The sequence below is a fragment of the Gopherus flavomarginatus genome, chromosome 4 (assembly GCF_025201925.1).
Source record: "Gopherus flavomarginatus isolate rGopFla2 chromosome 4, rGopFla2.mat.asm, whole genome shotgun sequence".
NCBI lineage: Eukaryota > Metazoa > Chordata > Testudines > Testudinidae > Gopherus > Gopherus flavomarginatus.
The window spans coordinates 7,796,062-7,811,422 of NC_066620.1; the positions used below are offsets into that span (position 1 = coordinate 7,796,062).

Here is a 15,361-nt window from a genome sequence, read left to right on the forward strand (position 1 = left end):
AATCTCAGTTTGCACACGTTCAACAGAGATTCATTAGAGTTCAGTAGCTACATTCTCCAAAATTTCAGTCTGCACTGAGCCTGCTCTAGCTTAGGGATGCAAGGGCTAAGCAGGACTTTTCCTCCCATTGTTCCTTGCAGCAGCCAGGGGCAGCTCTGGCATGGCATGCAGGAACTGAGAGCAGGGTGACTGTCTCTCCAGTGCTTTAAATGCTCCCTCTGCTTACACCCACTCTGTGAGGAGGAGGAGGAAGAAGCCTGGCTCAGATCAACAGAGGTGAGGAGCTGGGGCTGGGATATGGAGCCAGAAAGAGGGTGGACACTGGAACTGGGCTGAGGAGTTGAGTGGGAGCTGGGAGTTGTACAGTAACTCCTTGCTTAACATTGTAGTTCTGTTCCTGAAAAATGCTACTTTAAGCAAAATGATGTTAAGCGAATCCAATGTCCCCATAAGAATTAATGTAAATGGGGGGAGGGGTTAAGTTCCAAGGCCATTTTTTTTGCCAGACAAAAGACTATATATATATACACGCACGTACACAGTATCAGTTTTAAACAATTTAATTCTGTACACAGCAATGATGATTGTGAAGCTTGGTTGAGGTGGTGAAGTCAGAGGGTGAAAGAGGGTGAGATATTTCCCAGAGAATGCTTTATTGCTAAATGATGAACTAGCATTCGGCTGAGCCCTCAAGGGTTAACATGTTGTTAATGTAGCCTCACACGAATAGAGGGAGGGAGACAGCATGGGAGACAGAGACACACACCATGTGAGAGAGAGACGTGCATTGTCCCTTTAAGTATGCTGACCCCACTCTAAGTACATTGCCTTTTTCAGTAGATCAGCAAGTTGAGGCAGCAGCTGCTGCCAACCAGCTCCCTCAGTCCTGAACCATATTCTGCCCACCCCTGCTCTATGGAGATGGCCCAATGGGGTAAAAGAGGAGGGGTAGTCAATAGGGTTCCAAATGCTGGAACGTCTGGGTTTTTTTCAGTTTGCTTTTTTAAAAATATAGGAAATTATATATACACAGATCTGCGAAGTCAACCACTCAAAAGTCAGGAAATGCCAGAACCAAGGTTGCCTGTTCAACTGTAATGTGGCCCTTTTGTTTTCATTCATTATAATAGTCTTTACATGATCACACCCACAGGACCCCTGCCTCAGTGCACAGTGTGGTCAGTGTTCAGGGAACGAATCAAGGTTGTGTGGAGAATGAAGATGTCTGTTAGGACCCCTGCCTTATTTGTTGCAGTTGTTGGAAGATGCGTGGTGGACGAGGGAGGGGACTTCAGGAAGAGAAAGGATGGTCTTGTGATTTAGGCAGTTGTGTCACTCCTGAGTCTATCCCTGCATCTGCTAGAGTTCCTATGTGATGCTAAGCAAGGCATTTAAACCAAACTTCCCTGGGATGGTTCCTCATTTTCCTGGGATGGCTCAGCATGAGACTTGGGGGTCCGATTTTCAGAAGTGCTCAGGCCTCACAGTTGCAACAGAAGTCCACAGGAGTTGTGCTTGGAACAAAGTGCTAAACTCTGAAGAATCAGGCCATGGACATTTTGATCAAATTAGCGTATACTTTTGACACTAATCTCTCCGTGTCTCAGTTCCCCGTTTGGGAGGGAGGAGGATAATCCCACCTTTATCTCACTGAAGTTGGGGAATCTTATCTCGCTGTGGTTAATTTAGGTCTATGAAGCGCTCCTGTGAAGTTTGATGATGTCCTTCAAGCCACCACTCCCAAGTTCATAGGATGCCTGAGAATCTTGGCTTTCATTTAAGAACAGACAGAAAAGGCTCTAGCCCATGGGCCTGAGATGTGGCCTGAATGCACCAAATGGGTTCACGGCCCAGAGCCAACATGCTTGTTTTTCTAACAGTTCCAGAGTTTTAAGCCAATCTTGGGATTTTGGGGGCCTGGTTCCTGGTGTCTGAGCATGTGGGGCAGGCCCATGGGGGAGGGTGGGGTATGGGTAGGATTACCAGCTTTGAAATGCAAAAAGTCTGGCACCCTCTCTTCCCCCATAATGCAAGCCTGCCACAACCCCAACCCTAAGGCAACTCTGCAACCCCCTTCCCCTTCAACAGCCACTTATAGTATGTAGAGAGAGAACACATAGAGATAAGATTGATAACATCACGTCTCCTCATTCTCACATGAATCAAATCCTCTCTCACATACACGTGTGGTGAGCTTGGTATTGGTCGGCAGACAGCTGCTGTATTTTGAATAGTTTTGATCTGTTATTGCTTAAACTCTGGAAGTAGGAGCACTGCATCTTTAGCGGGACAGAGGAACTTTTAACATTAGATATTCCAGTTTATTGTGGTAGTAATGCAAACCTCTAGGCCCACATTTACAAAAAAGGCAGATTAAATTATTTTTCTAACAACTAGCACACTAAAAAAAATGGCCCCCCAGGCCAGTTAAACGCTGGCCAGATGGTAACCTAGGTATGGGTCACATAGGCTGAGAACCATGAGGATGCAGGCCTCATGGGGAGAGGGGTATGGGATGCACATCAGGGGGTGGGTGGTGTGTATAAGAATGGCTATACGGGCTCAGACCAATTGTCCATCTAGCCCAGTATCCTGTTTTCCAGTAGCGGCCAGTGACAGATGCTTCAGAGGAAATGAATGGAACAGGGCAATTAGCAAGTGATCCATCCTGTCATCCAGGCCCAGCTTCTTGCAATCAGAGACTTAGGGATACCCAGAGCATAGGGTTGCATCATTGACCACCTTGGCTAACAGCCAACATGGTCCATGAACATATCTAATTCTTGTTTGAACCCCGTTAAACTTTTAGCCTTCACAACATCCCCTGACAATGGCTTCTGCAAGTTGACTGTGTATTGTATGAAGAAATACTTTCTTTTTGTTTGTTTTAAACCTGCTGCCCATTGATTTCTGTGGGTGACCCATGTTTTTTGTGTTATGTGAAAGGGTAAGTAACACTTTCTCCACACTGTTCACGATTTTATAGACCTCTATCATATCCCCCCAGTTGACTCTTTTCCAAGCTGAACAATCCCAGTGTTTTTAATCTTTTCCTCATATTTAAGCTGTTCCATCCCCCTATTCATTTTTGTTGCCCTTCTCTGGACTTATATCAGAATTGGAAAATCTTTGTTGAGCTATGTGACCAGAACTGCACACAGTATTCAGTGTGTGGGTATACTGTGGATTTATATAGTGGCATTATGGTAATTACTGTCTTTATTACCTATCCATATCCTATGGGTTCCTAAGATTGTTTGCTTTTTTTGACTGTCACTGCACATTGAGTAGATGTTTTCAGAGAACTATCCACGATGACTCCAAGATCGCTTTCTTGAGTGGTAACAGCTAATTTAGACCCCATCATTTTGTATGTACAGTTGGGTTTATGTTTTCCAACGTGCATTACCTTGCATTTACCAACACTGAATTTTTACCAATATTGAATTTTGTTCCAATCTGGGAAAGTTCCTCAGATTTGTCACCAAAAAAGAATGGCTCAGGTATGGGAATCTTGGTCACATCCCCTGCAGTGAAGACTGATGCAAAGAATTTATTTAGTTTCTCTGCAACGGCCGTGTCTTCCTTCAGTGCTTCATTAGCACCTCGATTGCTCAGTGACCCTACTGATTTTTTTGGCAGGCTGTTTATTTCTGATGTACTATTTTTTTTAATTGCTGTTGTTTTTTGTGTCTATCACTAGTTGCTCTTCACATTTGTTTTTGTTCTGCCTAATTATACTTTTACATATAGGGTGACCATATGTCCCGATTTTATAGGGACAGTCCCAGTATTTGGGGATTTTTCCTATATAGGTGCATATTAACCCCCACGCTATCCTGATTTTTCACACTTTCTATCTGATCACCCTATTTTCGTATGAGTTGCCAGAGTTTATGCTCCTTTCTATTTTCCTAGGTAGTATTAGACTTCCAGGTTTTTAAAAAAGGTTTTTGGCTCTAGCCCCTTCTTTTACTCTGTTGTTTAGCCACAGTGGCTTTTTAAATCTCTGTTCTGTTGTTTGGGGGTGGGGGGGGGCTAGTACATATAGTTTGAGGCTCGATGGGGGTGGTTTTGAACAGTTTCCCTGCAGCTTGCAGGCATTTCACTCTTGTGACTGTGTCTTTTAATTTCCCTTGAATTAGCTTCCTCCTATTTGTGTAGTTCCCCTTGGTCCTGGGGTGTTTCTGCCCCCCCCCCCATGTTAAACTGAATTACGTGACAGGGCAAGGGGGCGAAGACCGTTTGGAGGCCTGGTGGGGGGTGCAGGGTGAGCACACACGGGGGGGGGGGGTCACAGGCCTCCTAGGGATGGGATGCGGCCCCACCCCTGAAGGGGGGAACGTTGCCAGGCAACCCCGCGACGCGTGGAGGAGCCGCCTGGGGGTGACGTCACGTCCGTCCCACCCGCTGTCCGTTTGCGTCATGTCTCTGCGCCGCCGTCGTCCTGTGGCTCGAGCCGGGAGGGCGGCGCCGCCTGGTCTCGTGACGCCGATGGCGGCGGCTGCGCTGCGGCTCCGCCCGTGGCAGTTGCCGGAACTGGCTGGGCGGGGGGAGCGCCCGTGAGCGGCCAGCGCTTCCGGCCGCCGCGCGGAGCCCGGGGCTGCCCGGTGAGTGAGTGAGCGGGGCCCGGCTGGGTGAGCCCTACAGACCCCCCCGGCGCGAGGAGCCCCGGGCGTGGGGATGAGGGGCCGCCCCACAGACCCCTCCCCCCGCTGCCCCTGGGCGCCCGCCGACCCCTCCCCCACCGCCCCCCGCCGCCCCCTGGGCTTCCATCGACCCCCTCCCCCCACCGACCCCTGGGCGCCCGCCGACCCCTCCCCCACCGACCCCTGGGCGCCCGCCGACCCCCTCCCCCCACAGACCCCTGGGCGCCCGCCGACCCCTCCCCCACCGACCCCCACAGACTCCTGGGCGCCCGCCGACCCCTCCCCCACCGACCCCCGCTGCCCCCTGGGCGCCCGCCAACCCCCCTCCCCCCACAGACCCCCGCCGCCCCCTGGGCGCCCATCGACCCCCTCCCCCACAGACCCCTGGGCGCCCACCGACCCCCGCTGCCACCTGGGCACCTGCCGATCCCCTCCCCCCACTTGGGCGCCCACCGACCCTCTTCCTCCCACAGACCACGCCGACCCCTGGGTGTCCACAGACCTCTGGGCGCCTGCTGATCCCCTCCCCCACCTGGGCGCCCTCTGATCCCCTCCCCCCCAGACCCCCACCACCTCCATCGTGCCCACAGACCCCCTCCCCCAACAGACTGCTGTCACTCTCTGGGAGTCCCCCGACCCCCTCACAGACCCCTGCTGCTCCCTGGGTGCCCCCCGGCCTCCTCCCCGCATCGACCCCCACCGCCCCATGGGTGCCCCCTGACCCCAGGGCACCCACAGATCCCTCCCCCCATATACCTCTCACACACACCCAGGTTCAAGGGGAGCACCACAGAGCCCCGCCTCCCCTTGCACTCCCACAGACCCCTGCTTCCCCCTAGGCGCCCACCACCCCGTCCCCCACAGACCCCTGCCACTCCCTGGGCGCCCACAGATTCCTTTCCTCACAGAGCCCTGCCACCCCCGGGTGCCCACCAGTCCCCTCCCCCAGAGACTACTCGCTATCCCCTGGGTGCCCACTGACTCCCTCTTGCCACAGATCCCCTCCCCCTCGGGTTCAGGGGGAGCACCACAGAGTCCCACCGCCCCCTTCCCCCCCACCCCTGCTGCCCCCTGGGCGCCCACTGACCTCTCCCCCCCCCAGACCCCTGCCACCCCCTGCGCACCCACCAATCCCTTCTGCCACAGATCCCTGGGCACCCACCGACCCTGTCCTCTCCTCTCCTCTCCAGACCTCTGCTGCTCCCAGGCACCCACCGATCCCTTCCCCCGCCACCCCCTGGGTGCCCACTGACCCCTGCTGCCCCCTGATTCCCCCCCCCACAAACCCCTCTGCCATCCCCCTGTGCCCCCACAGACCTCTTTCCCCCCACAGACCTCTGCCACCCCCTGGGTGCCCACAAACCCACTTCCCCATGAGTGTAGAGGAAGCCCCACAGACTGTGGTTGCCCCCCCGTGCACAGGGGGAGCGCCACAGACTGCCACTCCTCACAGACCCCTGCAGCCCCCTGAGCACAGGGGAAGCTTCCCAAGTGTTTTCCTCCCCAGGAATCTGGGGATGAGGTGCTTCCCTATGGACAACTCCCCCTGAGATTGTGAGGCCCTAGACATTTCCTCCCCAAGGAATGGGGCTGAGGATTAACCCTACAAACACTCCGAACACAATGTGAGGGTGGTGGCACTGGATCCCAGAGACAGGGGTCCCTTTACAGAAGTGCGAAGTACTCCACTTAGAAAGGAACAATCAGTTGCACACATACAGAATGGGAAATAACTGCCTAGGAAGGAGTACTGTGGAAAGGGATGGGGGGGCGAGGGTGATAGTGGATCACAAGCTAAATATGAGTCGTCAATGTAACACTGTTGCAAAACAGGCAAACATCATTCTGGGATGTATTCGCAGGAGTATTGTAGACAAGACATAAGAAGTAATTCTTCCTCTCTACTCTGCGCTGATTAGGCCTCAACTGGAGTATTGTGTCCAGTTCTGGGTGCTACATTTCAGGAAAGATGTGAACAAATCGGAGAAAGTCCAGAGAAGAGCAACAAAAATGATTAAAGGTCTAGAAAACATGACCTATGAGGGAAGAGTGAAAAAATTGGGTTTGTTTAGTCTAGAGAAGAGAAGACTGAGAGGGGACATAACAGTTTTTAAGTACATAAAAGGTGGTTACAAGAAGGAGAGAAAATAATTATTGTTCTTAACCTCTGAGGCTAGGACAAGAAGGAATGAGCTTAAATTGCAGCAAGGGCAATTTAGGTTGGACATTAGGAAAAACTTCCTGTCAGAGTGGTTAAACGCTGGAATAAATTGCCTAGGGAAGTTGGACAAACACCTGTCAGGGTTGGTCTAGATCAGTGGTGGGCAAACTTTTTAGCCTGAGGGCCACATGGGTCATGCAGGAGTCTGGACTGTTGGTCAAGCTTCCATGAGTGTCAGCCTGATAACTTCAGTGTTTTCCTGACCCCATTCTTCCAGCACTGTTAGCTGGGCTTCACATGCTCGCTTTATCTGTCGTCTAAACTTGGTGCCACTCTTCTGTTCCAGTGACCGTTCTACTGTGCCTCTCAGATTATAATAGTCACTTTAGCCATACTGGATTATGCCTGACAGAACTGGCTTTCTGTCTTTTTTTTTTTTGTCAGGCAGTTCTGCCTCTAGACCAGGGGTTCTCAAACTGGGGAACATGGAATGTATTATGGGTGGAGGGCATGAGAAGCTTTTTGCGGAGGGGGTTGGGAAGGGAGACTTGTTGCGCACATTTTACCCACAGCAATGCGTAACTAGCAAAACGGATTCCTCCAGATATTGCAGGTCCTCAGATGGTGCTGTGCTTTTTGACGGATTTCTGTTTAAGCTTGCATAGCATTATACAAAGTCGTTGCCATCTGTGCGTTCATCTGTTTGCTATGACGCAGTGTGCACATTTAATTGTACACGTGGACCACAATCACACTTTTGCTTTTTCTCTTATTACAATGGGTCGTTGGCTCAAAAATTAACCAACGCAGGTGAAAAACAGAAGCCAAAACTGATTGAAGTGAAGCACCGCCACTGCATAGGTTGGTATATGTACTTGTGTGACAGGGTCAGGGCGTAAATTACTACAGACACAAAGAAGGGGGGGCGTGATCAAATACGTTTGAAAACCACTGCTCTAGACGGTGGCACTTTAATATGGCATGTGACTTGGATAACAGATAGCTGGCTGTACATGAGTACATGGTCTACAGTCCTACAAGCTGTTCCATGTGGGCAGACTCCCTGTTCCCACACAGCAGTTTGCAGGCTTCAGTGACATAACATCTTTTTTAGGAGAAATATATATGGATGTTTCTATTGGCGGAGATATGTGCTTGAAGCAGAAAATGCTGCTAGCACTTTGAACAAGAGTTTGTCACCCACTGGAAGTGAAAGCCTTTCATTGTACTATGTACCTTATTGAATATGTTAAATTACTGTTTCCTTTTTGAACAAATTCCAGTAGAATGGAAGACCAGTGTTACAAGAATGAGTGCATTCTGCATCTTGATGGTAGTTCTTAGTTCTATTATTACAGCTTTATGGAGAGTGCGGCTTATATGTTTTATAATGTTAGTATAATACACTGGTTTAATGATTTGGATAGTCTCTCTCGGGGTTGACTCCTGGAAACTAATAGCTTGGGTATGCAGTTTAAGGCATTCTCTAGCTCAAATAGAAGAGGGTGGTGACTTTGATGCTGATGATTCTGGGTTTACTCTCTGCTGATGACCATTGGTGTCCATACACAGACAGTTTGTAATAATCGCTTTTTCAACTTTTGGTAGTTTGTTCAATGAGTAAAAAAGTGGCTAATTATAAAGTAATACAGGAAGTATTGTAACATGTAAAGTGTTTAAAGGGTTGTACCTCTACTGAAAAACATTAACTTCCAACCTATGCTAATATCGAATGCTTTATCAATTAATGGATCTTTGCTTAATTAACCCCAAAACGTATAGTCTGAGAGGGAAGAGAAAATGTGTCTGGGATAAAGAGAAATGGAAGTTGTATTTAGCCATCCAAGCTCCATCATTCATGCTTGGTAAAAAATGTCAATCTGCAGTAGGCCTTGCAAGAGGCAGGCCCATCATAAGAACATAAGAGCTGGCATAGTGGGTCAGACCATGGTCCATAACCCATGAACAGTTTTTCCAACTTGTGGAGATAAATAATTAGTCCCGCTGTTTTATAATCTCGTTGACTTTTGTGTTTTGAGAACTCATATTTTCACTTCATCCAACTTTTTTTTTAAAATACCTTTTTGTTTACCCCAAAAGCCTATTCTCAGGAATTATTCTGTTTGGGATTGTAAGTGTGCTTTTGTTATGCATTTCTTTTGACCCTTCTTTTGTTCACTTAGTCTTTATTACATTTTAGAATCCTATTAGACTGAACTCTAAACTTTTCTAGCATCTTAGTTCTGATTTCTCAAGGAGTGAATCTGCCAAAATGATGATTGAGACTTGAAATAGAAGTTAACTTTTGAAAAATCTAATTACTTTCTATGAATGGCTGCTAGCTTATTTCTAGATAGAAATGAGAGACAGCTAATCTAGGCCAGATTTTCTGAAAATCTGGCCACTTTATTAAGGTGCCAGAATGGGAGTTGGGCTTTTAAGTTTTTTGGTTTGTCCATGATAGGCAACTAACGTGTGATGTTGTTAACAGCTGTTTGCAGAAAGAAGAAAGATGGAAAGTAATGCAGTTTTGCTAGAATCAAAGTCCTCACCGATAAATCTTCTGAACGAAATGCATCAGTTGCGTCTTCTGGGCCACCTTTGTGATGTGACGGTTAGTGTGGAGTATCAAGGTGTTAGGGGAGAATTTGTTGCTCACAAAGCTGTATTGGCAGCAACAAGCAAGTTCTTCAAGGAGGTGTTTCTTAATGAGAAGAGCATGGATAGCTCAAGGACAAACGTGTTCTTGAACGAGGTCCAGGTAGCTGATTTTGCTTCATTTCTTGAGTTTGTCTATACTGCCAAGGTAGAAGTAGAGGAAGACCGAGTGCAACGTATGCTGGAAATAGCTGAAAAGCTTAAGTGCTTGGACCTGTCTGAAACCTGTTTTCAGCTGAAGAAGCAGATGCTTGAATCCGTATTGTTGGAGTTGCAAAATTTCTCTGAATCGCAAGATGCTGAGGAGGACAGTGGTACCCAATCAAATGCTTTACTTGAGTTGAAGACAACTGTTGTGGCAGAAGGTGACCATACAGACTGTCTTCCTGATTCTCCCAGTTCCCCCATGGAAAGACCCAGCAATGGAGTGTCCCCTGAGAGGCCAACTGCCAAATCAAAAGAGAAGGTTGACAAGAAGAAAGAAACCATGAAGCCTCCCTATGCCAAAATCAGAAGGGCCAGTGGGAGGCTGGCTGGGAGGAAAGTATTTGTAGAAATCCCCAAAAAGAAGTACACAAGGCGATTGAGAGAGCAACAGAAGAATGCCGAGGATGCTACTGAAGAGAACAAGTTCCCAAAAGACCAAATCATGTATGATGTGGAGAAGGAAGAGGGGCAAGTGGAGAACAGTGTGAAGCCTGAGAATGAAGAGTGCAATGGCAACTTTGAATTAGAAGACAACTTTAAAAAGTCAGAGGAGGATAAGAAGAAACGAGGCGGCAACTTCAAATGCAGCACCTGCAAGAAGGAATTCTTGTATGAGAGGAGCTTCCTCAAGCACATAAAGCACAGTCATGGCATTGCGGCTGAAATCATTTACCGGTGCGAAACCTGCAGTCAGACCTTTGCCAACCGGTGCAATTTAAAAAGCCACCAACGCCACGTCCACACCAGTGAGCGCCACTTCCCTTGTGAACTCTGTGGTAAGAAGTTCAAGAGGAAGAAGGACGTCAAGAGGCACATTCTTCAGGTTCATGAGGGTGGTGGGGAGCGTCATCAGTGCCAACAGTGTGGAAAGGGTTTGAGCTCCAAAACTGCTTTGAGGCTTCATGAAAGGACGCATACAGGCGACAAGCCTTATGGGTGCACAGAGTGTGAGGCTAAATTTTCTCAGCCTTCTGCACTTAAAACACACATGAGGTATGAACAGACTTAAGTGGCCTTGTTAGATTCTGGTGGGAAAGATAAAATCCACTGAAAGACATCCTGAACCCTCAAGTAGAGCAAGGATTTAAAAGGAGACTGACTGGAGGGTTCAGTATATCGCCTTTCAAAGTGTTTTCTTTCTAATTAGGGAAGCACTGTCATTTAATCTAAGCCCAAAGTATAGGGTTAGGCCCCGATCCAGCAATCACTTAAGCACAGAAGTTTACTCATGTGGGTGGTTCCATTGAAATCTGTTGGACTGCTCTCAAAAGTAAAACTACACACATGCTAGGTTGTTTGCAGGTTTGGGGCCTTATATTTTTTTGAACTGAATTAAGGCCCCGATCCAGCAATCACTTAAGCACAGAAGTTTACTCATGTGGGTGGTTCCATTGAAATCTGTTGGACTGCTCTCAAAAGTAAAACTACACACATGCTAGGTTGTTTGCAGGTTTGGGGCCTTATATTTTTTTGAACTGAATTAAGAAACACTAAAATTAATAGTAAAATGTTATGCAGTGGGAATGAAAATCTTGTAAAAAATGTAAATATCCCCAGTGGTGTGTGTAACCCAAATAAAACAAGCACCAAGATGCTGCAGAAATACCCAGGGAAGTGAAATTGACTAGAAACAGACCAATCTGGTGTCACTGTCAGCGAATTAAGTGCACAAAAGTAGACAGACAGCAAGGAATGATGGGTAATAAAGCTTAATATTTATATGGCACTTAGAAAATGAGAACATTGTGCCTTTTCACATGGGACCCATGAAGTCCATGTGAGTTGCGTGATTGTGAAGGTAATTTGGTTCACTTGGGGCTTGAGACTGCAAGGTAGTGAGTGACTGGCCGATGCTGCAAAGCACTTAAGCATGTGTTTAAAGTTAAGTACATGTGTAAGTGTTTTGTAGGATCGGGGCTAATGCCTTGCAGAATCAACCCCTCGCTAACCCTCAGAGCACACTCTGAGGTAGGGTAAGTGTGGGGAAACTGAGGTAGATAGTGCATTCCCCAAAATGTCACTTCCAGAGCTGGAATAGAACTCTGGAATGTTCTGACATCACTAGGCCACTCTCTCCTCTGAGGTATGAAGTTCATTAGATCTTAGTCTCTTAATCTAAAAGTACTCCTCTACCCCGATATAACGCTGTCCTCGAGAGCAAAAACTCTTACTGTGTTATAGGTAAAACCGCGTTATATCGAACTTGCTTCAATCTGCTGGAGCACACATCCCCCCCCGAGCGCTGGTTTACTGTGTTATATCCAAATCCGTGTTATATCGGGGTAGAGGTGTACTACATACAGACAGGATGCTTTCTGTCATTATAGTCTCATTGAAATCAACGAGATTTCACATGATAGTAAACACTATGCCCCACAGTAAGCATTTGCAGGAGTGGGTCCTAAAATGTTGTTACCAACACAGAGAGAGATTTTTTAGCATCACTCTCTAAAGTGTTTGACCGCTTGACACTGAAAAGCATTCACTAGTCAGGAAAATGAATGAGATTCCCCCTCTACCTGGTACCAGTATGAAGGGACAATAAGGATGCTATCTATGATGATTTTATTGTTTGTTAAGCATTGAGAAGGTGCTCAGCATTGTACATGTCATGCATATCAAGACAGTCTCTGTCCCGAGAGCTTATGCTCTAGAGGATAGACCTAGAAAGACAAGATGTTTGGGAGGCCCAGAGGAAGGTGCCGCTTCAGATAATTACCTAATTTTTTCATTTTAATCTTTACGTATAATCTCCCCTGCTAATATTTAACTGTGAGAACTGATCATCTGGTATTTTTGTTCCTGCAGAACTATTCAAAGGAGTCAAGTAAATCAAGTGTGAAGTTCATGTGTAGGTAGGAAGTTAAAGGTAGATGCAACTGAAGTGCAATTATAGACCCTGATCCTGCAAGCTGCTCTGCATGGACACTGGACTTCACCCATGCAGATCTCGTTGCAGGACTGAAGCTATAATAAGGAAAATGACTGTATAAAAATGCAGTGTAGTTGTAGCCATGTCGGTCCCAGGATATAGAGAGACAAGGTGGGTGAGGTAATGTTTTTTATTGGACCGACTTCTGTTGGTGAGAGAGACAAGCTTATATAAAAATGTCATTTTCCTGTTCTGCTCCCTGTGTCTCTTCAGTTTGAGCCATAGCCACTTTACTTTGTAGGCCTGACAACCCTGCAGAGCCAGCACAGGGAACGGCAAGCCAAACTGTGGTCTGGCTCGGTAATCATTTAAAAAGAATTGTTAGCCAAGTTCTCATTGCAGAAAATGATGATGATGATAGCAGAGCCATAAAGATTACTGCTTGATTTTCAGATTCCAGCTGGAATTTAAAAGAACAGTTTATATTTTTATTACAGTTAGGTAACCCTCTATATCTTCCCCTCTCCATTTTTGTATTTGAAGTGTAAAAATTCAGTAGAGATTTTTAGGCTTACCAAAAACTTCTTTGGCTCAAATATTTCTGGATCCTGATCCCAAATCCTGGAATGTGATAGTCAGGGACAGCACTCTGCTTGTGTGGATCAGCTCAGAATCTCGGATCGATTAGGAAATCTTAGAAAGATAATTAGCACTGAATTCCACAATGCCAGTTTTTTTAGTCACATATCAGAGGATAACCATACAGTAAAAGTGACTAGTAATGTACTGTAGAGAAGAGAGAACCTTTTAGCTTAATGGTATTTTTTTCATTTCAGAATCCACACTGGTGAAAAACCATTTGTCTGTGATGAATGTGGTGCAAGATTCACACAGAATCACATGCTTATATATCATAAAAGGTGTCACACAGGCAAGTTTCTTCTTTTGTCACCCTCCCCATGTAAAGGAACGTCAGGTGCAAAACGTATGTTATTTAGAACCTAACTGCTGTTGCAGTTTGTGACATTATGTGACATATGTTTGTGACATTTAAAGGAGGGGAGGGGCAGGGAGAGAGATCATGGTTTTGTGAATAGTTGTCTTTACTCGGGTTGCTAGGTTTAAGGAAATGTACAAAAAAAGGGTTAATTTTAATTAGCATTTCCTAAAGAAAAAGCCAACACAAGACTTCAATAAAACACCAGCTGTATAAATAATTGCAGCCATCTGGATACTGAGTAGATCAGGAGCTCCAGTATGGAGCACAAGTATATTTTTGTTGCATATTGTGCTTTTCTGTATTGGTGTCAGAGCATTTTTGAGAGAGACGGGAAAATATTGTCAAAGCTTCACCCATAACATTTTCAGAATTTACTGCTGTAAAAACAAGTTTTTAAATGTGCCCTTATCAGAAATATTGCAGAATTCCACACTTTTCCTTCATCACAGCTTTACTGCCATTTACTTTAATGAACTAATACTGGTCTCAAAATGGTTTAAAAAGGAACTCTGAAGCCCATGATAAACCCAGGTATTTGCTGTGAATGTCAGTAGAAGGGGCTTTTTTGTTTTTGTTTGCAAAGGAGTCATTCATAGACACCTTTGCACAGTCTGCATTTTGCTCCCTTACTTCCCTGCATGGTCTTTGCTTGTGGGCAGGCAGTGGATAGAAGTGGGCAAAAACCTAGTCAAGGGAATGGAAGTTTCCCATTGGCTTCAATGGACTTTGGATCATGAGTAGCTGGAGACTGCTTTGGAAATTCAGTCCCATTGATAGTAAGGCTTTATCCTAATTATTAAAGCTAAATATGAACTTGCATTCTGGGCAAACATGCAGCAATTAACCTAAGAAACATAATTTTAAAAGTGGCTTATTTTAACCTCTAATTACCTGCTTCATGCACTTGCAATTAAAATCACATATGCTGGATTGACATTGTACTGCTAGACTTGTGTCATGTGTGGGGAATTCCTTCTTTTCCTTTCGCATTTCTTACCCAGACATGTTAGAAATCTCTCTTTCCCCCCTGCTCATGGACGCTTCTCCCTTGAACAAATGTAAGCTGGCAGAAAATGTAAAACTAGTGACATGTTAACCCAGGAAAACTTGCCTTAAGCAACAACTGAACGTCGGGTACTAAACAGAGTAGCCTTCTTATAAGAGTGAGCAGGACTCTGTTCAGTATGAGCCTGAGCCAAGGACCACTAAGTTAGTGGAATGACTCCAGCTAACTGAAGAGTTCAGTGGCCCTACATTTGGGGATATTTTGGTATGCTCTGAGACGGGAGGTTGCCTTCTGAGAGTGGTGCCTCGCACAGCTTTCTCAAACAGGCATATTCCATACCTGATAATGCAGCTCTTACTCCTCTGAGCTAGGCTCAGTGAATCCTTTTTGACATTGACCCGTGTTTAGTTTGTATATAATAGCTCTGTGTTTGCATGTAATGCCTAATGACATTCTAAAACACTCCTTTGTTTTTCCTTCTCCAATTCACCCTTGCTGTAGGGGAAAGGCCTTTTATGTGTGAAACATGTGGGAAGAGCTTTGCCTCTAAGGAGTACTTGAAACACCATAATAGAATACATACCGGATCCAAGCCATTTAAATGTGAAGTTTGCTTCAGAACATTTGCACAGAGGAATTCGCTTTACCAGCATATTAAAGTTCACACGGGTAGGAAACATTTGTTTGGAAAGTAAAGTGTGTAGGATAGTAACGTGTATCTATAGGTCTAAGTCTTAGGACTGTTTAATGTTGAGGGACTCCTTTAACCAAGAACTTTTATTACTTTTAAACGTACTAACCCTTTGTA

General features: G+C 46.1%; 2 protein-coding genes across 5 annotated transcripts in view; one reads left to right on the forward strand and one right to left on the reverse strand.

The window, feature by feature from the left end:
* Positions 1–15,361, reverse strand: part of NAPB (NSF attachment protein beta) — a 239,497-nt gene that overhangs the window by 182,182 nt on the left and 41,954 nt on the right. The gene's annotated exons all lie outside the window — the stretch shown is intronic.
* Positions 1–15,361, forward strand: part of GZF1 (GDNF inducible zinc finger protein 1) — a 32,799-nt gene that overhangs the window by 982 nt on the left and 16,456 nt on the right. For 2 of the 4 annotated variants that reach the window (XR_007774188.1, XM_050952092.1), the window contains exons 1-4: positions 4,484–4,610; positions 9,302–10,668; positions 13,384–13,478; positions 15,055–15,222. Coding sequence is in view for 3 of the 4 variants with exons in the window: in XM_050952092.1 (XP_050808049.1) it covers positions 9,323–10,668; positions 13,384–13,478; positions 15,055–15,222 (1,609 nt within the window). In the remaining variant the exon portion in view is untranslated. Of the gene's footprint in view, positions 1–4,481; positions 4,611–9,301; positions 10,669–13,383; positions 13,479–15,054; positions 15,223–15,361 lie in introns of those variants that run through there. The other 2 variants (XM_050952090.1, XM_050952091.1) reach the window with 2 other exon arrangements.